This window comes from Molothrus ater, chromosome 15 (genome assembly GCF_012460135.2).
Source record: "Molothrus ater isolate BHLD 08-10-18 breed brown headed cowbird chromosome 15, BPBGC_Mater_1.1, whole genome shotgun sequence".
NCBI classification, from domain to species: domain Eukaryota; kingdom Metazoa; phylum Chordata; class Aves; order Passeriformes; family Icteridae; genus Molothrus; species Molothrus ater.
Genome location: NC_050492.2, coordinates 18,164,692 through 18,191,580, shown reverse-complemented (window position 1 = coordinate 18,191,580; position 26,889 = coordinate 18,164,692). Strand labels below are relative to the sequence as shown.

General features: G+C 58.0%; 1 protein-coding gene across 8 annotated transcripts; it reads right to left on the bottom strand.

Annotated features, from left to right (window-relative positions):
• Positions 1-254: 254 nt before the first annotated feature.
• SH3RF2 (SH3 domain containing ring finger 2) lies at positions 255-26,889 on the bottom strand. 8 transcript variants are annotated; one of them, XM_054516401.1, is made up of 10 exons: positions 26,065-26,889; positions 14,215-14,472; positions 12,234-12,542; positions 8,783-8,865; positions 6,465-6,635; positions 6,058-6,263; positions 4,873-5,213; positions 3,504-4,039; positions 2,925-3,217; positions 255-2,811 (listed from the first exon to the last, which is right to left on the bottom strand). In XM_054516401.1, the coding sequence occupies exons 1-8, from the start codon at positions 26,434-26,436 to the stop codon at positions 3,755-3,757; spliced, it is 2,025 nt and encodes a 674-aa protein (XP_054372376.1). In that variant the 5' UTR covers positions 26,437-26,889; the 3' UTR covers positions 255-2,811; positions 2,925-3,217; positions 3,504-3,754. The 8 variants fall into 8 exon arrangements, with proteins under 8 accessions (XP_054372376.1, XP_054372373.1, XP_054372374.1 ...); XM_054516398.1 differs by having other exon boundaries at positions 255-3,217; XM_054516399.1 differs by having other exon boundaries at positions 255-3,237; positions 3,523-4,039.

Below are 26,889 nucleotides of genomic sequence, written 5' to 3'. Positions count from 1 at the left end.
GAAGAGCCTGGTGGGGCAGAGGTGGGAACTGGTGTGACACAAGGCAAGGACCAGGATGGTGTCACCTGTGCTGCCTCCAAGTCCTTCTGACACATTGGATGTCTAGGGTCTCATCATGGTTTATTCTCTCCTGGGTACTGCCTCAGGATGCTTTTATTCCAGTTCAAACCCACAGCCAGTGACCCTCCCACCCTCCCCTTGCCATCTGTTCCCAACAGGCAAAACCTGAAATAAGAAAGTGGAAATAAACGTGCTTTCATGCAAAAAGTTTTAATGGTGCCACAGCAGCTCCCACAGGCTGGTGTCTCACACGGTGGGTGCCAAATTTTTTCCTGAGCCCCATTTTCCCCAGTGCACTCCCCAGTGCTTGCAGTGCATGAGGGGCTGTAATCCATTTGGCCCCAATTAATTTAATTATCTACAGGCTACAGAGCTAAGCATTAGTGCTATAAACTTAGATGAATAAACTTCTGAAAACTTAAAATATCTTTAAACCATTGCTTTTTTTTTTTACAGAAATACAAAATAAATAGCCTGAGGATTAATACAAAACAGGAAACTAATATCTTCTTGTTTATTGACTTTTCTCCCAAATAGTGCCTTGAATTGAAAAAACCTTTTTAAAAAATGAACTTCACTTCATGGAAAAAATATTCAGCATCCCTGAATTTGTACAAGTGTCTCTGAACAATAAACTAAACATTATTTATTCTTCCTACCCATCACCAACTAAGCAAATGTTATACATCCTACTGTTTCTAAGATATATATGTAAAAATAGTAATTTATGATTTCTCACTGATGGTGACCTGGCTGTAACCTTTAATTGGAGCATTCCCTGTGCTGGATGCAGAAAGTAGACAATGGAACTCCCTGCTTGGTCACGTAAAGGATTAGGGAACTGTTGCTGAGCCCTTCTGCCCGCAGGCTCTGTTCTGGCTGTAACTTTGGTGCAGGGAGATCTTTTTCCCCTTCATTCCCCTTACAGTCCTCCCCAGCCTGGCACTGGGGTCCCTCGTGTGCTGGCCCCAGGCAGTCTCGGATCCATCAGTGCTTCCCACTGGAAACACATACAAAGAAATCAGCCTGGGGAGCTCCCACGGGCTCCGTGGACAGTTTGGGGTTCTAAACACTGATCTCATTAATATTTGGAAGTGTTGCTTTTTAAATGGGACAGATCCTGAAGTTTATAACAACCTGAGAAGTCTTGAGCTGTGATTACACTTCCAACACCCATTTCACAAGTTAACTGCAGTGATTGTTGGGCAGTGAATAAACCTCCTAAGAATGATAAATGTGAGATTTTACACAGTCCCAGGCTGCTCGTGTTTCCAACTAAAGCGTTTTGGAGCCAGTGCTTGCATTCTTAGTTCTCAGAGGGAGCGAGGGGCTGGTGGACTGAGTGCAATTCTGTTCATTTCTGTTCACGCTGTGCTGGGATATGTGGATGAGTCTCAGAGCCAGCTGCTTTCTGGTTCAGTTTAAAAAGGATGTCAGGAGCCCTGAGCGCAGAGCCAGCACGTCTCCCCCGAGGCATTCAGCTGTCTCTGAGGTGGCATGGCTGAGCTGGACTCACCCTCATCTTGCAGCTGCTGCCACCTTTCCCACCTGGGCACAGAGCACGCTTTCAGCTGGTCGGGTGTTCCTGCACGAGTACTGGCAAAGGGCACGGAGTGAGAGCGGGGCTGTGCCTTGGAGGTCGCTGTGCCACTGAAACCCCCGCAGGCAGACCCAGCTTCCCTGCTCCACACACGGGAAGTCTGCAAGAGGGAAGGTCCAGGGGCTGTGGTGTAGTGAATTGTTTTATCCATTCCCTTTGTGTAGTTTTAGGAAAAAATGTCCTTCTCTGAGGAGTCTCCATTGACCAGTGGAGTTCCTTCCCCGGGTTTGTAGGCAGGGAACCGAGGATGGGATTTCAGGGCAGTTTTGGAGGGAGCACAGCTCCTCCTGTCAGGAGAGGGCAGCCGGTGCCTGCAGCTGGGCTGGGAACTGCCGATGGATAAACCAGCAATGGAAACTAAGCATGAAAACCAAACTCTGCTGGGCAGACTGACAGAGAGCAGGCACAGCTGTGAGCCAGCAGAGCTCTGCTGGCCTCCCTGGGATTCACAGGAGAATGCTTGGACTGGGGTGAGCTGCAAACCAGAGCTGGGGCTGGGGGGCAGAGGGGGTCTGGGGCATGGTGAGCTCTGAGTTCTGCTCTCTGTTACATAGACAGTGTTTCATGCATCTGAAACCCATGAATCCCACTTAAGATATTTACAACAGCCACATCTGAGTGGGAGGGTGGTGGGAAGGGGCTGGAAGGAGCTCATGGGCAGGAGGTAGCTGACAGGTGACCAGAGGAAAACAAGCAATGAGGAGAAGGGAGGTTCAGTGCCCTCACTGCAGAGCCTGGGTGACTGCAGTGAGGGCAAAGCCCCTTCCATTGGCTCTTTGCCTTCCAAATCACCTTTTAGGCTTCTGTGTTAAAGTTCCTGGGCTAAAACCAATGAGAAAAGCAAGCAAGCAACCACCCTAACAAAAAATCTGAGTGACCCCCTCCCCTCAAAGGCAGCGTGAACCATCAGCCGGGAGCTGACTGATTCTGATTTATGGTTTCTTTATCCTGAGGCAGGCAGGTAATGAGCCGGTGTTTGATCTCTGGGCTTTCCTGCAGCCCTGAGGAGACCAAAGCAAGTGTGACTCCCTCCGATAGCTGCACGCTTCCTGCCCTGCCGCCGCTCCGGTGCTGCAGCGCGGGCAGCGACCTGGGGAGCGTCGGTTCTGCGGGGGCCGCGGAGCCGAGCACCTTTCCCGGCGCTTGGGCACCTCCTGTCCCCCTGCTCGGGCACCTCCTCTCCCGTGCTCGGGCACCTTCTCTCCCCCTGCTCGGGCACCTCCTGTCCCCCTGCTCGGGCACCTCCTCTCCCGTGCTCGGGCACCTCCTGTCCCCTGCTCGGGCACCTCTCCCCTGCTCGGGCACCTCCTCTCCCGTGCTCGGGCACCTCCTGTCCCCCTGCTCGGGCACCTCCTCTCCCCTGCTCGGGCACCTCCTGTCCCCCTGCTCGGGCACCTCCTCTCCCCCTGCTCGGGCACCTCCTCTCCCCTGCTCGGGCACCTCCTCTCCCCTGCTCGGGCACCTCCTGTCCCCCTGCTCGGGCACCTCCTGTCCCCCTGCTCGGGCACCTCCTGTCCCCCTGCTCGGGCACCTCCTCTCCCCCTGCTCGGGCACCTCCTCTCCCCCTGCTCGGGCACCTCCTGTCCCCTGCTCGGGCACCTCCTCTCCCCGTGCTCGGGCACCTCTCCCCCTGCTCGGGCACCTCCTCTCCCCTGCTCGGGCACCTCCTGTCCCCCTGCTCGGGCACCTCCTCTCCCCCTGCTCGGGCACCTCCTGTCCCCCTGCTCGGGCACCTCCTGTCCCCTGCTCGGGCACCTCCTGTCCCCCTGCTCGGGCACCTCCTCTCCCCCTGCTCGGGCACCTCTCCCCTGCTCGGGCACCTCCTATCCCCCTGCTCGGGCACCTCTCCCCTGCTCGGGCACCTCTCCCCGCGTTCAGGCGCCTCTCCCGGTGCTCGGGCACCTCTCCCGTGCTCGGGCACCTCTCCCCGCGCTCGGGCAGCCCTGGGGCTCGGGGTCCCTGAGAGGTGCCCGCAGCTCCCGAGGTGCCGGCGGTGCGGGAGCAGCGGCCCCTGCCCGGGGGGAGGGTGGTGCGGGGCCGGGCGCCGAGGGAGAGGAGCAGGAGCGGGGAGGAAGGCAGGCGCGCGTTACCCGCTCAGTTTGCCGAGATGCTGCTGTAGCTCTTCTTGATGGGGAAGGTCAGCTGCCCCGAGAGGTCCAGCGACAGCGCCTTAGGGTGCAGCGCCCGGCGCGGGTGCAGGGGGCTGGAGCCCAGGCGCGGCGAGTACAGCACCAGCAGCTCGGGGCCCAGGCGGGGCTCGGGCAGGAGCCCCTCGGGGCCGGGCTCTGTCCTGCTGCGGGCCAGCCTCGGCGAGGGCTGCAGGCTGTGCCGCTTGGGCGGCGGCGGGCTGTGGTTCTGGAACCTCACCGTCTTCACTTGCTGCAGCGAGAAGGGGCCAGGGTCAGGTGGGCGCTGCGGAGCCCGCCCCGCCCTGCCCTGCCCTGCCCTGCGGAACCGGGGGATGCGCTCGGGGGGCGGCCGGGCCCCGCGGGGCTCAGCGGGCCCGCAGAGCAGCCCAGGCTGATGCGCGTTGGTGGCAGAGAGCCCCGGGGAGCAGCTCAGCAGTGCCGGCAGCTCCTCAGGACCAAGGAGCTGCTCCGGGAGCGGGAGGCACCAGGAGCTGCTGCCCTCGCAGAGCCGCGGGCTCTCTCTGCTGATGCTGAGCTGCCCGGGAGCTCTGGGGCTGGCTGGGCTTCTGGGGGCATGTGGAACGATTTGGGCACGTCTTTGGGTACTGTAGGAGAGGGAAGCTGTCACAAGGGCAATTTTCAGAATGATTTTACCTTTATGAAATTTCTTTCTGGCTGCCAAAAGGGAAAGAAATTCCCATTCTAAGTGGCTCCGCCCAAGTGACATGAGGGAGATGGGGGAGTTCTGCAAAACTCTGCCTGACACCAGTTCTGTGGCATTGCTCCCAAATTCACAGATTTTTGCCCAATTTATGACCTCAGAAACGTCTCGAGATTTGTTTGCGACTGAGCTTGGTGACAGGGACAGAGCCCCTGCAGTCCTGCCTTTCTTCAGAGCTTAATCTGAACAGCTGCTCAGCAGCACCAATACCCGATTTCCTAAGGCATGTGTCAATCGCCCCGATTTCTATTGGAAGAAATTGGTGAGGATGGAGCAAAGCCCTCGGGGGGTTTGGCTCTGGCTAGTTTTGGCTGCCGCTGGGGTTCCGCGGGGATGCTCTGGGGCACGGGGGGGTTCTGTACCTTCTCGGCGCTGTTGCGGGAGGTTTCTGGTTTCACCAGGATGGACGGCGGGGCCGACGCCGGCGGCTTTGGAGCGGCCTCGCTCTTCACCGAGGGGTCTTTGGCGTCCAGGATCACCGAGCTGCACACGGAGGGGCTTCGGCTCTCCCCTGCCCTGACCAGCAGCGCCGGTGCAGCCTCATAGGAGGAGTTTGGCTTCGCTGTCTCGTCCGTGCCAGCGCCGGGGGGGCTGTGCGGGTAGAGCTGGAAGTGCTGAGCTCGCCCCGCAGCCGTGGGGCGCCTGAGGGAGCCGGTGATCTGCACGGGGGTCCCCGCCTGGCCCGGCCTCTGCAGGGATCCGTCTGGGGAGCAAGGACCACGGAAAGGCGTTCAGTCAGGAATCCAAAACGTGCAGAGAGAGCAGCGGTTATCGGCAGCCCCCACCGACAGCCCCGCTCACCGCAGGCTGTGGGGCTGCGGCTCCCAGGGACCACCCCGTGCCCGCCCCTGTGCCCCGGCACCGATTCCGGCTGTAAAAGCTCTGACAGTGGCCCCTGCCACGGCACTGCTGCCTCGGGGAGCTGCTCTGCTGCCAGAGCTGGGAACGCACACCTGGCTCCCCAAATACTCCTGGAAGTGTATTACCAAACAGAGTGTATGGGATGAAGATAAACCGTGCGGCCTCCTTGTAGAGAATATAACCACCGAGCTCAGCACAAAGCTTCGCAGGAATTTCTCCATGCTGAGTCACATCCCTGGAATTCCCGAATTTCCCAGAGCCGGGGCCAAGCGGGGCTGAGGGTCCATGAACCGCAGCACTGGTGTGCTCTGGGGGATGTGTTCCCGCTCCCCCTGCTCCCCCTCACTCACTTCAGGGGGATGAGTCCCCACTCCCTCTGCTCCCCCTCACTCACTTCAGGGGGATGTGTCCCCACTCCCCAGAGCTCACTCACTCACTCACTCACTCACTCACTCACTCACTCACTCACTCACTCACTCCTCACTCCAGGGGGATGTGTCCCCGCTCCCCAGAGCTCACTCACTCACTCACTCACTCACTCACTTACTCCTCACTCCAGGGGGATGTGTCCCCGCTCCCCCTGCTCCCCCTCACTCACTCCTGGGGGATGTGTCCCCGCTCCCCCTGCTCCCCCTCACTCACTCCTGGGGGATGTGTCCCCGCTCCCCCTGCTCCCCCTCACTCACTCCTCCTGGTGCTGCCGCGGCCGCGGCGCAGCGGGGCCGGAGCCCGGCCGGGGCAGGGGATGGGCACGGGCAGCAGCAGCGGCCGCAGCGCTCGGCTCTGCCGGGGGCCGCTCTCGGACACGCTCCCCTGCGAGGACAGCGAGGACGTGGACAGCGTCCATGAGGTGTACAGGGAAGGCATCTTCGAGTCGGAGAGACTGGATTTCCTGTTGGAAAAGAAGGGCGAGGGCTGCCGGGTGCCATCCCACCTGGCGAGGGACCCCTGGCCCTGCCCAGTTCTGGGGGGTCCCTTGTCAGTACCGGGGGGATGCCTTGCCATGGGTTCTCTGTGGAAACAAGAAAACCCCAAGTTCTACGTGCTACCCCCTTCCCTCTCCCCGTTCATTTTCACGTAAGAAGTGCCAGACCTGAAGAGGGGGGTGACGTAGTTGCTGGGGAAGAGGCCGACCCTGCCGGTGACCAGGGACATGCCCCGCAGCCACCCGTCCTGCTCCTTGCCGAAGACACGGACCCCTTCTCCCTTCTGCAGCTCCAGCTCGTCCGGTCCGTGCGCCGCGTACGAGTGGAGAGCCACGCACCTGGGGAGAGAGGCTGTGAGGGGAGGCAGAGCTGCCCGGGCAGGGCGGCTGCAGCGCCCGGAGCCCCGCGGCTTAGCCGGGCAGGGGAGGAGAAGCTGGCTGTGCCTGGAGCTCCTCAGTTTAACCGGGCGGGGAGGAGAAGCTGGCTGTGCCTGGAGCTCCTCAGTTTAACCGGGCAGGGGAGGAGGCTGCTGGCTGTGCCTGGAGCTCCTCAGTTTAACCGGGCAGGGGAGGAGAAGCTGGCTGTGCCTGGAGCTCCTCAGTTTAACCGGGCAGGGGAGGAGAAGCTGGCTGTGCCTGGAGCTCCTCAGTTTAACCGGGCAGGGGATAAGGCTGCTGGCTGTGCCTGGAGCCCCGCGGAGCTCTGGTTTAACCGGGCAGGGGGAGGATGTTCCTGAGCCCTTCAGCCAGGGCTGCATCGAACGTTTGTGGAGAGAACTCGCAGGGAGGAAGGAGCCTCAGGCCAAAGGGGTCATGGACAAGAGAAGGGCCAGCAGGAATAGAGAACAAAGCAGCTCATGAGGACGGTTTCTGTCCCAGAAGTGCCAGCCCAGGGTGACAAATGCTGGGGAGGAGGAAACTGCTGCTCTGCACCTCACACAGCAGTGCTCCACCAGAAACACGGATCAGGGCCTGACAAGTACCTATCCTAAGGCAAAGCTCTTGAAAGAGCACAGTTATGGTGTCGTGTTCAAGATAGCATCAGGCAGCTCTGCCTTTGAAACCAGAGGCCTTGGATCTGCTTGCCTGGAGCATGACCAGGAGGTGTTGGAGGCCCAGGGAAGAGCACCACTCTTGCCCTGCCTCCCTTCCTCCCTCCCTGCCTCCCTGCCTCCTTCTCCTTGACTGGAGCACAAGGACAGGAGTGGCAGCCACTGGAGGCCACGGAGAATGGACAGAGCAGGAGGTAGGAGGAGGTACATGGCTCCACTCCAGGGTAGTGAGGAAATCAGACTAGAAATTAGTCTGAAATCCCCCCTAGACCTCTCTTGTGATTCTGGGACTGGGACCAGGAGCTGAAGCTTCGTTCTTCCCTCTGAGCCACGTGTGAGCACACAGCAAAACAGCAGCAAAAGAAATTGTGTATTTTTCAAAACTTTTCCCTATCTGCTCCTTAAAGAACTTGAATTTGTCTCCAGTGTAACACATTTAATTGCACTGCTGTTTTTTTCAAGGGGAACGTGATCTGCTCCAAGAATCAATGAGTTACAGCCCAGCACCACAAGTATCAGGTGTTATTTACAAAACAAACAACGGATGGGCTGTTGGGATAGCCAGGGCTACCCCAGAACTCTCAGAAGGGTTTCTCTCTCCCTGCAGTTCAGCACAAGCCTCTGAAGGTGTGAGCTGCTGGGCCAGTGTGTGTGAGGGGCGGCTCCTGGGGCTGGCACAGCCCAGGGGGGCTCTGGGTGTGCTCAGGAGCTGCCCAGCTCAGGCTGCTCAGGGTCACCTGGAGGGGAGGCCCTGCAGGGGCTGCTCTGACCCTGCCCCTGTGCACACCTGGCAGCTGGTGCCACGCTCTCACACCACCCTTCTGCAAATTATTTTAAGGCCTTGGGAGTTCTCTTGTCCTTTGGATTATTTGTGTGCTGGAGTCTTGGCTGACTGATGATGGTGTGTGTGGGTCAATGCACCAGCATTCCCACGGCCTGGCCTGCACCAGGGGTGCTGAGTGCTGTGTAAACAGTGTGTTGTGATGCTGCTGTTATTTCAGATGCTTTACTAAATGCCAGGGTGGTGAATCTTACCTTGATGTAATCACCATAGAGCGTTATCTGCAAATTTTAACTCTATGAAAGTTTTCAGAAATTGGATTGTTCAAAACACCAATGGCCATGAGGGTTTCAGGATAAATAACTAGAGGCACTTAAGGAGTAATTAGTTTCTTTACACTTAAAAACCCCTAAAATATATTGTCGGCAAACAGGCAGAACTGTTTCTCCACAGAACCTGCAGTGAGGCAGAAAGATGCACTCAGCTGTGGTATCTCTGCCACCCTGGCTTGGACCAGCCAGGGACATTCCCACACGGATCTGCCCTTGGATCCCAGCTGTGCTCTGGTCTGTCTGCACCTCCTGCCTGGCAGGAGCAGGCTCCTGCTGAGGCTACAGCAAATGACACCCAAACATCCCAGTGTCCTTACGTACAGGTAAGCTGGCCCGTGGGGCTGCAGGTGGGGAAGGGTCACGATGGCTGCCGGGGGCCCAAGTGCTGCTGGTGTGGGGTAGACCTGTGGGAGAAAGGAAACAGAGAAAACAAAGTATTGATCTGGTTATCAGCTTTCAGCCACTGGAGGACAGTAACCCTTGACTGGCTTCACCCACCCTTCAAAAAGCCATCAGAGACTTTTCAGGAAATGGAAGAGTCTAGAGCATTTGACTTAGAAAAAGACCAGGCAGCAAGAGGAAGACTCAGAATCACAGAATCGTTTAGGCTGGAAAAGACCTCCAGGATCATCGAGCCCCTGTGATGGATCCCCACCTGGTCCTTTCCCCACTGTCATTTTGCACCTGCAGGGTGGCACCAGCCACCACAGTGTCCCCTCCGGGCTCTCTCGGGGTCTCTGGTGTTCCAGGGAGGAACTGCAGCCCCGATCCTGAGCTACCTGTGCCTCGACCTGTGCCTTGCGCTGTGCCAGAGGGTGGCTCCTTGTCCCTGCTGTGCCCCTGAGGCCACGAGCAGCGCTGGGCTGGTCCCACTCCCTGTCCCTCCTCATCTCCCCGCTGGGCTGATGGTGATGTCCCGTCTGTCCCTGCTGCCGGGCTGTCCCTGCTGCCGGGCCGTCCCTCCTGTCCCGTCTGTCCCTGCTGCCGGGCCGTCCCTCCTGCAGCTCAAAGCGTCCCGGGTGAGCAGCTGCCAGCAGCGGCTCCTTCCCGTCCGGACCAGCCCGGCCCGCGCTCAAAGCGACGCCGCGGCGGGGCCTGGCCGTGCCCTGCTGTGCCCTGTGCCGTGTGGCAGCAGCAGCAGCGCGGCCCCTGTCCGGGACGGAGCTCCGAGCCCTGGTGACAGCAGCAGCGGCCCCTGTCCAGGACGGAGCTCCGAGCGCTGGTGGCAGCAGCAGCGTGGCCCCTGTCCAGGACGGAGCTCCGAGCCCTGGTGGCAGCAGCAGCAGCGCGGCCCCTGCCCGGGACGGAGCTCCGAGCGCTGGTGGCAGCAGCAGCAGCGCGGCCCCTGTCCGGGACGGAGCTCCGAGCGCTGGTGGCAGCAGCAGCGCGGCCCCTGCCCGGGACGGAGCTCCGAGCGCTGGTGGCAGCAGCAGCGTGGCCCCTGTCCAGGACGGAGCTCCGAGCCCTGGTGGCAGCAGCAGCAGCGCGGCCCCTGCCCGGGACGGAGCTCCGAGCGCTGGTGGCAGCAGCAGCAGCGCGGCCCCTGCCCGGGACGGAGCTCCGAGCGCTGGTGGCAGCAGCAGCGTGGCCCCTGTCCGGGACGGAGCTCCGAGCCAGGGCGGCAGCAGCAGCGGCGCGGCCCCTGTCCAGGACGGAGCTCCGAGCGCTGGTGGCAGCAGCAGCGGCGCCCCGGGAAGCTCCGGGCAGCGGAACGCGCCGCGCTTGGATGTGGCGGCAGCTGCGCTCTCCAGCAGCCACCACAGCATCTAAATGATGCAAGCTGGGGCTTTAATCTCATGTTCGTTTCAAATCTAATTTCTAGTGGTCATGTCTGTGATGCGGTGCTGGAGCACTGGCTTGGCAAGGACCTAGGGAAAAAGTAAAGTGACTCACCCGCCCTGGTGCTCCCCAGTAAATTAAATTAATTAAAACACCCCAGCAATTCCAGCTTCTGTCTCGGACCTGGAGTAGCAGGTCAGCTTCAAACCTTCTCTGCATTCCTCATTTTCTAGTCCAGGCAGGATTGGACCAAGTGCTCATAAAGTTGACTGGAAATTATAATCTTGTTTTATTAATTACCATAATCAAAAGTCTTGAAATTTGGATATTTGGAGTTTGTTTTTTTTTCTGCATTGGAACAAAATGACCAGCCTTTTCTGCATTGGAACAAAAACCAGCCTTTTGCTGTTTTTCCTGATGGAACTGTGTTGAAATGTCCCCTTCTGGGTGGAAAGCTCCACGTTTTTCATCCCTGTGTTCCCTGTCCCTAGGAGCAGCCATCACTTAGAGCATCCTCAAAGCTGCCTTTGCATTTGCAGCATTCAGGGGGGAAAAAAGATTGGGAGAAATATTTTCGAGTCACGTACAACTGATTTCAGCACTCACTTTTGCTGATCTCCCACGAGTACCTTGCAAGCCCTTGTAAGTACAAAGGGTTTAATTCCCTGCCTCTCCTGAAATCCCTCTCTTGCTCCATCTCCGTTTCCAGCGTGTCACCAATGTGACCCCGGCACTGCTGACGCAGGCAAGGCCCTACTGGGACTCTCCTGGTGGTGAGGGGAGCCCTGCCCATCCCAGCACGGGGCTCTGGGCACTGGGCCCTGCCAGCTCCACATTTGTGACTCAGGAAAGCCGGGTGTGCTGGGGGCAGCTGTGGGTCCATCAGCTCCCTCCCCGAGCTCAGGGCACAGCAGCAGCTCTGGGTCAGAGCCAGCCAGGATTGCCAGCACAGGGAATCGGCTGGGCTGCGCTGGGAGGAGATTCCAGCGGTGAGAGGAGGGCGTGGGTGCCCCGCTGCCCTCCCCCCGTGGCCTCTTGCACAAGAGGCACATGCACAGACACGGCCACCGCAGCCCTGCAGACCGGTTCTGGCTCCAGCTGAGCTTGGCAGCCGAGGGGAAGCGGGAGCCGGGGGAGGAGGCTGGGGCAGCGCTGGGAATTCCCTTTTATGGGCCGAGAGGAGTCCGACCTGCTGCTGGTGCTGGCAATGCCAGGCAGGCAGGTCCCGCGGCGGGAGCCCTGCAGCTGGCACGGCCCCTGTGCCCTGCCTTGTCCAGGGGCTGCTGCCTGTCCTGGGGTGCAGCCCCTGCTCCCTCGGCTCCCAGCCACCCTGGCAGGGCCCAGCTGGGCTTGGGAAGGGGTCTCAGCGTTGCAGCTCAGTCATTGCAGCCCAAACCCAGAGATGGAAAAGGAAAGCTGCATCCTGTGCAGGCCCAGAAATGGCACAGGTTCCCCTGCAAACCTCTGGGAGCAGCACTGCTGATTGGAAACAAGAGACTTCCAACCCTGCTAAGGCCAAACTATAACATGTCCCCTCTCTCATTTCTGCTCTTGGCAGTAGTTCACACTGAGACTTTTGGGTGAGATCCTTTTGGGGTGTGAGACAGAATACAGTTCCAGCTGAATTATGGAACTCCTGTTTCATTTCCCCTCTGTAACCCAGGATATCACATCCCAGCTCTCTGCAGGCTGGTGCCCAGGACAAAGTGCTTGCTGGGTGTTCCTGCCTGGACACGGACTGCCAGGGGCTGGGTGACTGCTCTAAAAAAGGTGGGAGCAACCTTCACTATGAAAGATGCCATATAAATGTAAAAACCCCCTTTTTCTCCCATATCAGATATCTGTGAAGATTCTGTGCTCAGATCTTCAGCCGGAGAGGGAAGAAGGAATGAGACTGGAGCGGCTGAGTTCCAGAGGGTCAGCCTGGGTGTGGAGCTCAGCGCCAGGCTCCCTGTGCTCAGGATCAGCCCGGGCTGGGGCTGCGCTGCCTTACCTGGAGCGGGGCGGCGCAGGGCAGCTCGGTGCTCTCGCAGCTCTGGGTGGGCACGCTGGGGTTGCTGGAGCTGATGAGCACGGGGGGGCTGATGTGCAGCGCGGGCCGCTCGGCGTGCACCATGCGGTTCAGCGTGTTGAGGGCCGTGGTGAGCGAGAACTGCCGCAAGCTCTTCCTCCGCGCCTCCGGAGCCTTGGGCAGCGCCGCCGGCTCCGCTGCCTGGGCCTTGGCCGGGCGCAGGGACGCGGCCCGGGGCGGGGGGGACCAGTGGCCCTTGGTGGCCTGCAGGAGCTGCTGGGCCGCGCTCGGCTGCAAGAGACAACAGGGGACACGGGGTTCAGGGGCCACAGCCAGCACTGCCCCCGATGCTCTGCTCCCTTCCCTCTGGCAGCCAGGGCTCAGGTGGCGTTACCTTTACCAAGCTATCTTTAACATCTTGGGGCTCTGTCATTTCTTTCAGTGGTGTCACTGACAAACTCGGGGTGTAAAATTCTCGATTCAAAGCTGACAGCAAAATTAAAAGTGGTTTTTAAAACTTGTGCTAAGACAAGGGGCTACTGAGGATGAGTCCTTCCCCCCAACACACTCCTCATCCAGAGCTTTGGCTGGCAGAGGTGCTGGGAGAGCTGCACTTAATAACTCTAGCTCTGAATTAGAAGGGATGTTTGGACTCGTCACCCTTTCCCTGTCTGTGCTGGCACACGTGGGTGCATCTTGCAGCTGAGGGCATGGCTTGGTGCTGCTTCCATTGAAAAACTCCCAGCTTGTCAAGGACTGGGTTGATGAGGGAGAGGCAGGCCCTGAGTTTGCATACGGGCAGTGTTCACTCAGTACTTCTTGGAAACTGCTGATCAGGGTGTTGGTAGCAAAGGGCATGTGGTGACAGCGTTTTTCACCACCATGGGTGCCACAGGAATTAATCATGATTTACTGCTGACATTAATGAATTGCAAAACTTGGGATTCTCACCCACTCGTGGCAGGCAATGTGCTCGATGCCGGGGATGGACAGGGAGACCATGGCAGGGGAGGTACAGGTGGCTCTCAGATGTTGATATTTTACAACAGGGGCTGGTTTCTCATTTCCCCTCTCCAAAATAAGGCTTAAAGCCCACAGTGTGTGTGTAGCTACACATGTGCCATGGCCATCCTGTTATTTCTGTGTGTGAGCAAACTGGAAATGTCTTTCTGCCTAAGTCCCAGAAGACATGATAAAATGGGGCACAAACTGCATGTCAGAGCCAGGAGAGCCTCGTGTCTCCCACAGTAGCCCTACCTTTGCCTTCTCTAGAATTAATTTCTAATTCCTTGGTGGCTGTATGTGTCCCTTAACTAACTTGTGTCTCTCAATGCCAGACTTGAACAAGTCATTACTGAAGCTAAAATGATTTCATTAAATGAAAAGACATTAAAAACTATATTAGAACTCCAAATAAGATGTTTTGCTTGCGTCCTCCTATAAAACAGCCACAAAGCAGAGCTTGCTGTAATTATGGGCATTACAAGTATTAATTTTATTTCTAGGAACTGGTGCCGGTGCCATGTACACCCTGCATCTCAAGCTAAAGTGCACAACACAATTAATGTCTAGACCAGTGCTGACAGAATTCTGCCAGGGAAGGGAGGCTGGAAGGAAAATTCTGCCAGGGAAGGGAGGCTGGAAGGAAAATTCTGCCAGGGAAGGGAGGATGGAAGGAAAATTCTGCCAGGGAAGGGAGGATGGAAGGAAAATTCTGCCAGGGAAGGGAGGATGGAAGGAAAATTCTGCCAGGGAAGGGAGGCTGGAAGGAAAATTCTGCCAGGGAGGGGAGGCTGGGAAGTCTCTGGAGCCGTGGCCCCGAGCGCGGGGCTGGCGCCGGCCGGGACCGCCGTCCCTCTCCGGACCGGTGGCACCCTGCGTGCCCCGGCAGGGGATGGCAGGGCGGGGGAGCTGCAGTGTCGGGGCCGGGGGAGCCTCAGAGCGGAGCTCCGGGGAGCGGTACCTTGGGGAAGGTCAGGATGTCCTTGCCGTCCGCCTTGTCCCGGCCCCGCAGCTCCAGGCCGTAGAGAGGGCGCGGCAGGGGCGGCTGCTTGATGACCTGCACGGAGCTGGCCGGGAGGACGCCGCTGGCGCCGTTCAGCTCGCCCAGGTACCAGTTGTCGTCCAGCTGCCGCAGCAGCGCGATGGTGTCGCCCTTGTTGAAGCGCAGCTCGCCGGGGTTGTGCCCGCGGTACGAGTACAGAGCCCTGGCTCGGGGCACCTGGGGGACCAGAAACAGCCCCTGCGTTCGTCACACACAGACAGAGCTCCCCAAAAGCACTCGTAATTAATGAGAAAAAAATGCAGAGGTCTAAGGCTCAAGCATGCATTTATTAGGATTAACTACCCACATCCTTCCTTGATGGCTTTTACTAATGAAGACAAGCTCCCAAATACTTATGCTAAGTTTGTATCAAGATGAAAAGCAGGCTGGACTTGTTTAAGAATATTAAGAAACAGTTAAGGCCTTAAACTGCTCTTCCTGTGGGATCTTATTGCCTGCTATAAGGGCTCCTCCAACACAATATCTATTCTAATGGCCCAGATATTTCTATTTCAGAAGGACTGGAGGTCACAGCCATCATCCAGCCCAGCTGGTGGCTGTCACCTGCCAGGAGAAGGCGCAGAGCAAGGTGAGTGCAGGTTCTGTGCTCCCCTGGCTCCATCCCTGCTGTAACACGTGTGACTGTGGGTTTAACCCAGCCTTTCCCTGGGTTTGGGAAGGGGTGGGTTCATGTTATCATTGTTGCAGTCTAATGTGACATAGAAGAGACCCAGCAAACCCACAAGAGATGCAGGCACGTTGTGATCCTGACTCTGAGCCAGATGAAACGACCAAGTTGCCCTAAGAGAGCTGCTGTGCTGAGCCCTGCCTGTCCCAGAGCCCGGCCTGGGGCTCTGCCCTCCCTGCAGTGAGGGCTCTGGGCACTGCAGAGCCCAACTTAGGGGAAAACCTAAATGTGAGCCCCCACCTTAGGGGATAACCTAAATGTGAGCCCCCACCTTAGGGGATAACCCAAATATGAACCCCTACCTTAGGGGATAACCCAAATGTGAGCCCCCACCTTAGGGATAACCCAAATGTGAGCCCTCCACCTTAGGGATAACCCAAATGCTGAGCCTTCCACCTTAGGGATAACCCAAATGTGAGCCCCCACCTTAGGGATAACCCAAATGTGAGCCCCCACCTTAGGGGATAACCCAAATGTGAGCCCCCACCTTAGGGATAACCCAAATGTGAGCCCCCACCTTAGGGATAACCCAAATGTAAGCTCTGCTCTGCCCTCCCAGCTCGGATCTCCACTCTGGCAGGCTGGGGAGCTGGGATTGTCCCCAGCTCTGGAGCCTTGGGCAGCTGTAAGCTGAAGTGCCAGTGCCCAGGGACAAGAGGCTGCTCAGCTGCTTCCCCACGAGGCTCTGCCCCTCTGGACTGTCCTTCTCCTCTCTTCAGAGGCTGCCAGGTGCTGTGGCATGGTGAGGACAGTGCCCTGCAGCTTCTCCAAGCCACAGTCACCCCCTCCCACTCATCTCACAGGAGATTTCTGTACCAGAGACACGTTCCTGATTTCCTGCCTTTTTCTGTGCATTTCCCCAAATCCACCCGTGTCTGTGACCAGGCTCAGGCAGGACTCCTGCAGAGCTCCCTCTCTCTCAGCCACTTCTCAGAGGTCAGGAAGGTACAAGCAAGAATCTCAACATCAGTTTCCAGAAGTGTGGAAAAGATCGAATTTCCCATGGGAATAGTTAAGTTTTTGGAAAGAGGGCACTTCCAGCATCCCCAAACCTTGATGCCTGCTAGGGAAAAGGAACCAAGAAGAGAAAAATTTTATGTACTGCTTTTACTTCAAAGTCTTTGAAATGGGAAGCAATTAGTTTAATGTTTAGTTCTAATTAAGTCATTCTCTCTCTTAATTTGTGCTCAGAGTGAACACATGTGCTTGGCTCAGTGACACTGACATCTCTGGGAGAAAGGAAACGGGGAAGGGAGGCTTGGGCCAGTGCTGCTCTCCATCAGAAAAGCAGGGATAACCTCTGTGGGGCCATGGGGACTCCCTGCAAACACACACCTGGGCAGGTGAGCGTGCCTTGAGGGGAACAGGCTGGGGACAGCAGCTCTCCTTCAGAACCACGCTGGGACCACTGGCACGAGGAGCACAGGGCGGGGGCTGCCCCAGGAGCAACCAGAAAACAAGGGGACCTTCACAAAGGCAGAGAACAGGGCTTGGGAAGGAGGAGCAGCAACGTCTGGGATGCGAGGGAATGGCAGGATACAGCAAAGCATTGAAGGCAGCATGGACGAGTTATGGAAATGTATTACAAAGAAGAGAAACTCTGAAATGAAATGCATACCTGGTGCTACCAGGGAACAGGGAGCAAGCAACAGAGGGCTGAGAGTCTGGAATATTCTTTCTTCAGCAGGCAAAGGGATGAGACAGCAGGGCGGACTGGGATAAATACCCAGAACCCAGGTGGGACAGGACAGGTGCGTTTGTGGTGTTAGCTCGGGCCGAACACATCCCTCCACTCCCATGCATGCACGGTAGGATGAATGGGCTCTTTCTTCCTCTAACCACACTCACAACCTTCAGCTCTTCCCCTCCTCTTTAACCCTTTCCTCACACTTTTCTGCCTTTTCAAATCTCCCAACCCAAGTCAGCTTTTTCCAAAGTCTGTAGGTTTTGATACTTCCAATTTTTTAAAACAAATTCTGTTTGGCTTCTCAGATGCCGAGCCAAAAATATCCCATCAATTTCCCAACTTTATTTAGGACACAAACTAAGCCTTTACCTACCCACAGGGAGCAACTAATGTGCGCTGTCACAAAATAAATCTGCAAGCTGAAGATTTCAGGAGGACACGCAGAGTCCCTGTTTTCTAATGTGTTTGTAGGGTGGAGGAAAGAACAACTTCCCCCTGCAGGGCCAGCCACGGTGCTGGGGCTGGGCTGGGCAGCAGAGCCCCTGGGTGGGCACCCCTGGGCCAGCATCTCCCTCCTGGCTGCAGCTCTGAGCTGAGCCGAGCTGAGCTGAGCTGAGCTGAGCTGAGCTGAGCTGAGCCGAGCTGAGCTGAGCTGAGCCGAGCTGAGCCGAGCTGAGCTGAGCTGAGCTGAGCTGGGCTGAGCTGAGCTGAGCTCAGCTGAGCCGAGCTGAGCTGAGCTGAGCTGAGCTGAGCCGAGCTGAGCTGAGCTGAGCTGAGCTGAGCCGAGCTGAGCTGAGCTGAGCCGAGCTGAGCTGAGCTGAGCTGAGCCGAGCTGAGCTGAGCTGGGCTGAGCTGAGCTGAGCCGAGCTGAGCCGAGCTGAGCTGGGCTGAGCTGAGCTGGGCTGGGCTGAGCTGAGCTGAGCCGAGCTGAGCTGAGCTGAGCCGAGCTGAGCTGAGCTGAGCCGAGCTGAGCTGAGCCGAGCTGAGCTGAGCTGAGCTGAGCTGAGCCGAGCTGAGCTGAGCTGAGCCGAGCTGAGCCGAGCTGAGCTGAGCTGAGCTGAGCTGGGCTGAGCTGAGCTGAGCTCAGCTGAGCCGAGCTGAGCTGAGCTGAGCTGAGCTGAGCCGAGCTGAGCTGAGCTGAGCTGAGCTGAGCCGAGCTGAGCTGAGCTGAGCCGAGCTGAGCTGAGCTGAGCTGAGCCGAGCTGAGCTGAGCTGGGCTGAGCTGAGCTGAGCCGAGCTGAGCCGAGCTGAGCTGGGCTGAGCTGAGCTGGGCTGGGCTGAGCTGGGCTGGGCTGAGCTGAGCTGAGCTGAGCTGGGCTGAGCCGAGCTGAGCTGGGCTGAGCCGAGCTGAGCTGAGCTGAGCCGAGCTGAGCTGAGCTGAGCTGGGCTGAGCCGAGCTGAGCTGAGCTGAGCCGAGCCGAGCTGAGCTGAGCTGAGCTGGGCTGAGCTGAGCTGAGCCGAGCTGAGCTGAGCTGAATTGAGCTGAGCCGAGCCGAGCCGAGCCGAGCTGAGCCGAGCTGAGCTGGACTGGGCTGAGCTGAGCTGAGCTGAGCTGGGCTGAGCTGGGCTGAGCTGAGCCGAGCTGAGCTGAGCTGGGCTGAGCTGAGCTGAGCCGAGCCGAGCCGAGCTGGGCTGAGCTGAGCCGAGCCGAGCTGAGCTGAGCTGAGCTGAGCTGAGCTGGGCTGAGCTGAGCTGAGCCGAGCCGAGCTGAGCTGGGCTGAGCTGAGCCGAGCCGAGCCGAGCTGAGCTGGGCTGAGCTGAGCTGGGCTGGGCTGAGCTGAGCTGAGCCGAGCCGAGCCGAGCTGAGCCGAGCTGAGCCGAGCTGAGCCGAGCTGAGCCGAGCCGGGCTGAGCTGAGCTGGGCTGAGCTGAGCTGAGCTGAGCCGAGCTGAGCTGAGCTGAGCTGAGCTGAGCTGGGCTGAGCCGAGCTGAGCTGAGCCGAGCTGAGCCGAGCTGGGCTGAGCTGAGCTGAGCCGAGCTGAGCTGAGCCGAGCTGAGCTGGGCTGAGCTGAGCTGGGCTGGGCTGGGCTGAGCTGAGCTGAGCTGAGCTGGGCTGAGCTGAGCTGGGCTGAGCTGAGCTGGGCTGGGCTGGGCTGAGCTGAGCTGGGCTGAGCTGAGCTGAGCTGAGCTGAGCTGAGCTGAGCTGAGCTGAGCCGAGCCGAGCCGAGCTGGGCTGAGCTGAGCTGAGCTGAGCTGGGCTGAGCTGAGCTGAGCTGAGCTGAGCCGAGCTGAGCCGAGCTGAGCCGAGCTGAGCTGAGCCTCTCTCAGCTCGGGCTGCTTCCTGCCCACTCCGGCTGCCCCAGATCCTCTGCAAGGGATCTGTTGTGCTTTATTTAAAGTAGGTTAATTGCAAAGGCAGAAACTGGCGTGCTAATTAACCTGTGATAAAGACAAGGAGTGCCTGAGGTGGCTGAGGGCAGAGGGAGAGGCTGTCCAGGCCAGAGCACAGCCCGGGCAGGGGAGCAGGACCTGCTCTCTTCTGGTGGAGCCTTCTCCCGTTAGCATGGCCAGGGGCTTCTCCTCAGCCCAAAGCAGCCTTTCATTTTAGCAGGGTGGCAGCGGCAGCAAAATGCTCAGCCCAGGATGGCACACATGGTCCAGTCCCTTGGGCACCCTTGGCATCTGTCTGAACAGCCCAGAGAGAAAACTCTGGGAGCTTCACTTTGTGAAAACTCAGCTGAGGGTGCTGCAAGTTTGTGTACAGCATGGCTGCCCAGCAGAGAGAGAGAAACTACAGCAAAGAAACCCATTTTGGGGGTGCCTGTTACTGTTCCAATGCTGCCTCATTTTTCCTGATTTTCCCCTCTGTTTTCTCCCCCATCATGCCTGAGTGAGACCCAGGAGCCACATCAGGCTCTCAGAGAGGCCAAGCCCCAGGTGCTCCTTGCCTTGGGGTGCCTGGAGAGAGCATGGGGCAGCCCTGGGGAGAGAAGGCAGCAGGGAATGCCAGGAGTGGGGCAGAACCCCCTTTCATCAGCCCCACCTCTCTCCTTGGCCACTCTGCCAGCAGGGATGGTCATGGCAGATGCACTTCAACTCCTTGTCCCCATTCTCAGTGGATTTGAGGCCAATAAGGGAGAAAAGATTTGATTTTTTTCACTATTTTTGGCATTTGGCATCAGCTGTGCTGGGCAGCCATCCAATCCCTTTGAGTCTCCCTCTGCACCAAACAAAGATTAAAAATACGTATATGTGTGTGAGGAAGCAATGTGGGGCATCTCTTCCTAGCACAGAAATGCACCCTGTGATTGTCTGAAACGAGCTGAAATAACTCCTCAGGACTGGCAGCAGGGCACTCGTGAATTCCAGAGGAATGGCCTCAGATGGGCTTGCACTGCTGCTTTCCCAGCTTTGGCTTTCCCAGCCCCACGCAGGGAACGCCCTGGGGCAGCTGCCCCCGTGCCTGTCCCCAGTCAATGCCAAGGGACCGATCCCAGTCCGGGCGCCATGGGAGCTGCCCCAGGGAGGGTCTCTGTGCAGGACAGCCCTGGGCAGGGGATGCCTCCCCCTGGGGCAGCCAGTGACTGCAGCACAGGCCTGAGGGCACAGCCCCTGCTCCCGGCGAGCTGTGACTGGCACTGAGCACTGCAGCCGGCTGTTATCCACCCCTGACACCACAGGACGGGCACACGCTGCCTTGCTATGGAGATGATCAATGACATCTCCATCCATCCTGACTCCTGAGAGCTGCTCCAACCTCCTGCCAGACTGCCCATGTCTCCATGGCATGAATGAGCCCCATCACCTGCCTGTGTGCTCAGCTAGCACCGTTCAGGGCTCTGCAGGATCCAGCTGGATGAAAAGAGCTATTTGAATGTAAATTAATTGCCATTACAATTCTGTTTTTCTGCATTTCGGCAGAGGAGATAACTTCAGCCTTGTCACAGAGAACAAAACCTTCAAAAGTGAACTTGTCATTTCAATCTCTTCACATAATTATATTCTGAGGATTCAGACAGTTGGGTGGTTTCTGCATTATTTCTTCCCTAAGGAGAACTGTTCCTGTCTTCCAAGCACACGTAGACTGTGAGCACCAGAGAGAACAGAGCCAGTCCCTCCTGCTCACGTCAGCCCTGGAGCTCCCCCACTCCCCCCTGGGCCTGCCCAAATGGGAGCCCAGCCCTGGCCATGGCCAATGCTGGTGGCCACCTGCTCCTGGGCCATCACAGGGAGGTGCTGGGGATGTGAATTGAGTGGATTTAGCTGCTTTTGTGCTGCTCCATCTGCACCATGGCTGGGGCAGTGGCAGAGGGACTGGGAGCTCCTACCCCCTGTGCCCACTCACAGCCCCAGGTACCACAGCATCAAGGCCCATGTCACTTCTGAACGTGGCCTGGCTTTGGAATGCAAAGGTGGCATGGAAAATGCGAGAAATGATTAAAGAAAACACAGAGCAGCTTCTCTGATGGGGAGGGTGAGAGGTGCTGAGGCAGCACTGCTGGCCCCCAGCGCCCAGGGGAACGCCTGGCCCCGTGCTGGGGATGCCCCAGGGCTGCCCAGGAGCACACGGGCTGCACGTGGCCTGCGTGGGCCAGGGGGGACATCCAGGTGAGCAGGGGGAGTGCCCAGGGCTGGAGCTGGGCCTGAGCGTGGCTTGGTCGGGTCAGGGCAGAGCTGCAGGCACAGGGACAGCAGGGACAGCTCTGGGACAGGACACAGGGGACGTGGCAGGGGCTGACCCTGGGTGCCACCAGCTGGGGCTGCAGAGTGGGCACCCAGCCCTCCAGGCCCTTGGCTGGCTGCTGCAGGAGCAGATGGGCCCCGCTGCTGTCAGCAGGCCCGGGCAGTGCTTGGGCCGTGTGTCATGGGTGTGAGCTGCACAAAGCAAACGGTGCCAGCCCTCGGCGTGCCCAGTCACGATGCTCTGCCTCAGCAGCACCTCTCAGGAGAGGCTGTTTGCTGTGCAGGGAGGAAACCTGCATCCTGCTCCCTGCTGCTGCTCCCCAGCCCTCTCCCTGCTGGTTCTGTGCCTCCTGTGCTGGGAAAGGGAGTGTGGCTGGTGTGGCTGCTCAGCCAGCACCGCCAGCCCTGGGCACCATGGGCAGCTCTGCCAGTGGGCACAGGGCCTGGCCGCTCTGCAGGCCCAGTGCTGGCAGCAGGGACAGCTGTCCTGTCCCTCAGTGGGGACACTGCTGCCTCCAGCCCCGCGCCTGCAGAGCTCACAGCACGGTGCCTCCTCCCCACCCCTCCCTGCAGAGGGAAAACCCAAACGCAGGCCAGGGACCGGCCCCATGGACACAGGGACCAGTGAGCAGCAGGGTGTGAGAGGGGGGGCTCAGACCTCGGGGCTCCTGCCTGACCACAGCACTGTGCAGGTGAGCTGCAGAGGAGCCCTGCTGTGCTATTCCTGACTCGCCATCTGAGCCTGACTCATTGCCTTGGAAACAAATTAAAACACTTTTATGTGTTTGCAGCTTGGTACCTAATTTTGTAAAACCAGGGAAACTGGCTCCTGCTGCTGGCTGTGGAGGTCTTTGGGTTTCCAGAGCCAGAGGTACCACCCAGGTGTGCCCTGTGCTGGCTCTGGTGCTCACACAGCTTCTGGGCTGTGCATTGTCCATCAGCCTACGTTGACTCTCTTTGTAGTAGATAAAAGTGCTAGAACTGCATGCAGAGGGAGAAAACACACCAATGCCTGGCCCAAGGTGCCACCAGCACTGTGGGAGCAGCTCCTTGCTCTGCTGGAATGAGACAAACCCAGATGGGACACGGTGGTGGAGGAGCCCTGGGACAAATCCTGCCTCCAGAAAGGCTGTAAGGCCACCCAGAATTGTGCAGCCACATGGAGCATCTCCGTGCCCAGCTGAGGGGCTCTGTGGCGCAACCCCACCCACCCCAGCGGCTGCGAGGATGCTCTGGGGGAAAGGAGCCAGCAGCAGCACATCAGGCAGAGCCCAGGCCTGGGCAGCACCTGCGGGTGTGTGACACCCCCAGAGCTCCTGGCCAGCCCAGAGCATGGGACACACACTTTGAGGTCATTGCTGGGACTGCACAGGAACTGCTGGGGGCTTGGGGGGTGGGAAGGGGGTTGGATCAGTGAGGGGGCCAGGAAACTTGCGTGCCTCTGCCAGGTGCAAACATGGAGTTTGCTTTGAACAAGAAGCTCCAGCAATCCAAGTCCTGTCTGTCAAAGGCAGAAAGGAGTTGGAGATGACTCTGGAGGAGAAGAAAATACCAAGACGCAGGCACTATCTATAGACGTCCGTGTGAAGGTGGGACGTTGGAGTGCAGAGTATTTTTATCCCAATAGAGGTGTTATCTGTCTATCTCCCATGAAATGCTGGAAGGGGGTGTTGAGCACTCAGTTCATGCAAAGAGAAAATAGCCCAAGTCACAGTTAAATCTGCGTGGTCCGTGTTTTCCTAAGGCAAGCTGTCACACTGGGAACTTTTTTCCTCTGGCTCAGTGTCCCATGTTTGCTGCATGACCAGGTTCAGCACCCCAGCAGCTGCTCAGTGCCTGGATGGGTTTTGCAGGGGTCATCCTGCCCCCCTGCAGAGCGTGGGAGGCTCGTGCACACCTCAGCACACACGCTCTGCTTGCTCACCAGCTCGGCTGGGGCTGCAGCCAGGTGAGGAGGAGCTCAGCACAGGCTGTGACCACACCTGGCACATGCCAGGGGCGGCTCCTCAGAGTTCAAAGGCTCCAGCGTGCCTTATTTACGCATACACCTCCCAGCAAGTCCCTTTATTCTTAAATTCCAGACAGTTTCTTATGTGGAGATTTGGAAAATCCAGAGTCCTCCCCGCACTGCTGTTGGAGAGCTGAAGGCCTGGCCAGGAGCAGCAGGGGCAGAGCCGGGCTCAGGCCGGGCCCTGGCGCACCCGCGCTGCTCCACGTGCACACGGCCAGCACGTGCCCACACCACGGCTGCTCGTAGGAAGTGCATTCAAAAGGGATTTAAATGCCAGCAAATAAATCGCTTGGGATGGGCTGCAATTAGAAAATTCCCTGTTTTTTAACAGCTGGCTCTGGGAAATTCCTGCCTGCAAAGCAGGGCTGTGCTTGTGCCAACCCAGCAGCTCCATGGGGGCCTGCTGGCTCCTCCTGCTCACAGGGAGATGAGCTCTTGGCTCGCTGGGTGATGAGGGATTGGTTTTATTTTTTGCCTTCATGGATGCTCGTGAGCATGAAGAGCAAAGAGCTGGCAAGGAAACCTCTCTGCTGAGAGAGAAACTTTGATCAAACTTGCGATGTTCTCAGCCCCAGGGAGTAAAGGAAGTTTATTTATAGAGCTGCCTTGGTGAAACCAAGGCTGGCCCCCATCCTGGCTGGGTGGTGGCTCTGGCTGCAGAGCTGTGTGAAGCACACCAGTCGTGTCTGCTTTGTAGCACTGGTGGTGGGTGATCAGCAGCCCTGGCAGGCTGGGGCAGTCTGTTTGGGGGAGCTGTGACCCTGTGCTGCAGCAGCACATGGACACTGCAGTTCCAGTACCCAGGGAGAGCTGTGGTGCGGTGAGCAGCACTGCAGGGCAGCTGCTCTCACTGTGATTCCTGGCAGAAAGAATCTGCTCTGAGGTTCACGAGCATCTGCAGGTCTCTGCTTACCCAGGTTCCTTCAGGTGACCCTGGAACTCAAGCATCCAGGGGTAGGGTGGTGACAAGTCACCCTCAGCACTGTCTCATCTTTGCACTGCATGGGCACTTTCAAATGTGTCCCTGCTGTGCTGGGTGACGTGCTGCTGTCACTGAGTGCCAGCTCAGGGGAGGCTCCAAACCCATTAACATCCCACTGGAGTACCCAAAGCAACGTCTGGTCCTGAATGCCGGTATTTCAAACCACTAAAGCCAAAATGTGACTAATAGTTGCATTCTTCACCTCGCAGCAGAGGATTCCAAAGTGTTTTATAATTAAGTACCTAATTAAGTCTAAGAGTATTTCAGTGTAATGTGTTTTATATCCCTTCCCAGAGAGGCACAGGAGCTCAGAGGGCTGTCCCAGTGCCAGGGAGCCAGCCACAGCTCCCCCAGTGCTCACTGGCTCTGCTGATTCCCAGGAGTTTGGTCTTAAGTTGGTCTTAAAAGCTTTTGGGAGCTATGGATGGATGGATGGATGTTGCCATTATATACCAGCAGCAAGTTCCTACCTGTCCTGAGAACCAGTTAAAGAAACATGAAATGAGTGAGAGAGAAGAAAGCCAGACAAGTGTACTTGTGCTCTTTTATCCAGGGCCAGGAGAGTCCAGATGGACAATCTACAACCTTCTCCTTGTCAGCTGCAATGCTGCCCGGGTGGCAGTGCCTGAAGGCTGTCACTGTTGCATGGTTTGTCCCCTGCACCAGGGTTTGTCCCCCAGCAGCTCCCGGGGGCTCCCAGCAAGGGTCTGACCCTGAGCAGGGCCCTGTGGAGGGAGCCCCCAGCCAAGGACCTGCCCCTGTCCCTGCCTGTGCTCCCTGGACGGTGCCTTGGGCTCAGGCTGCACAGAGGGAACACCAGGGACAGGAGCTCCTGAGGGCTGCCTGGTTTGGTGTGAGATCCATCAGATCCCTCACCAACACCACAGAGATTGCCTGTGCCAGCTCATACCCACAGGACACAGCAGCACCTGCATGGCTCCCTGGGCACAACACCTGTGCTGTGCCTCCAGACCTGCAGAGCTCTGAGCAGGCTCTGGGGCTCAGCAGCCCTTTCAGCCAAGCTGCTGAGTGTTATTAAAAGGCTTTAGAGGCAATGTACAGAGCAGTTCAGGTGAGAGAAATGGAAATCCAGGAACAGAATGTGGGAAAGGTGAAGCCACAAGTCTCTTCCCTAAATTCCAACTGAGCCAAGCTCTTTTAACAGGTCTAATATCCTGTCCTCATTATTCAAGAAAAGCTTTTGTATTGTTAAAGAAAATGATGGAAAGAACTTAGAATTTTAAAATTAGCCTAGTAAATCATCCCTAGGTACAGTCATAAGTGAGTCAAATTTAAAATCCTTAACTAGTGAACTTCCAATAACTTTGGACTGAACAACAGCAGCTGCATTGGGCACCCCCTCCCTTCTCTTCCAGTGCGGGGAAACTGAGGTGCAGCTATGGAAATACCTTCTCCACCACTAACAGTTACAGCTCAATTGCTATCAGTCAAAAGCAGTGTACTGCTTGAAAGTCCAAGCACCTGAAATGCCCTCAAAAGCCAGGAAGCATCTGAAAACTCTGGGAGAAAAGAGCTGCTGGGAAGTTTCTGTAAGAAGGGCAGGCTGGCTTTGTCTCAGCCTGGGAGTCAGTTTCTGCTGTAGTGAGCTGGAAAGAGTCAAATATCACACCGAAACAGCGGCCAAATGTGCGCACAAAACACTCAGTCTCACTTCAAGCACTCTGCAGCGCTGCTAGCAGAGAAGGTTCCTGGCTCTGGGCACACAGCAGGAACCTTTCTACGCTCACAGGCAGAAGAAAGAAGTAAGAGCCTCCTTACCCCCTCCATGTGGATCCGGGGATTGGTTGCCAGCCGGTGCTGGTGCAGCTGCAGCCCCCTGGGGACTCTCCTGATGGAGGCGGGGGACGACAGGACCCCCGACCTCTGCACCGAGCCAAACCTGCTGACGCTTTGTCCGCACCTGACTCCATCCAGGAGGCGAATGAGGAGCAGGTTGGAGGGCAGCTGCTCAATGCTGCCCAGGACGAGGGTCCTGCACTCGGGGCACCGCAGCTCCTTCTGCGATTTCAGGATCCTCTGCAGACAGGGCTTGCAGAACGTGTGCTGGCACGGCAGCACCTTTGCTGTGGCGTCGAGCTTCTCAAAGCACACGGGACACTCCAACAGGTCAAGGAGAGCCAAATCATCCATCTTCAGTGCAGAGCCCCTTCAGGAGCGGGGCCGGGGCCGTCCGCAGCCCGCATCCACCGGAGCCGCCTGAGATGCCCTCCCGCGAGAAGCAGAGCCCGGGCTCAGGCAGCAATCCTGCACGGAGGGCGAGGAGGAGGAGGGAGCACGGAGCAGAGCTGCGCTGCTGCCGGAGCGTGTAACGCAGCCACCTACATCCAGAGCTGCGCTCGCAGCCAATCTGAGCGCACTCGCTGCGCCCGCAGCCCGGCTCCAAATGAGTCACCCCTGACTCAGCTGCGGCCGGGGGACGGCTCGGGGCTGCGGCCGGGGCTGAGCGCCGGAGCCCCGGGGCTGCTGGCCGGGCAGGGGTCCCGGAGCCGGGCAGGAGCAGCGGGGCGCAGGGCAGGCTGCAGCGCTCCCGCTCCGCGCAGCAGGGCTGACACGGCACGGAAAAATCCACAGCTCGGGAGATAA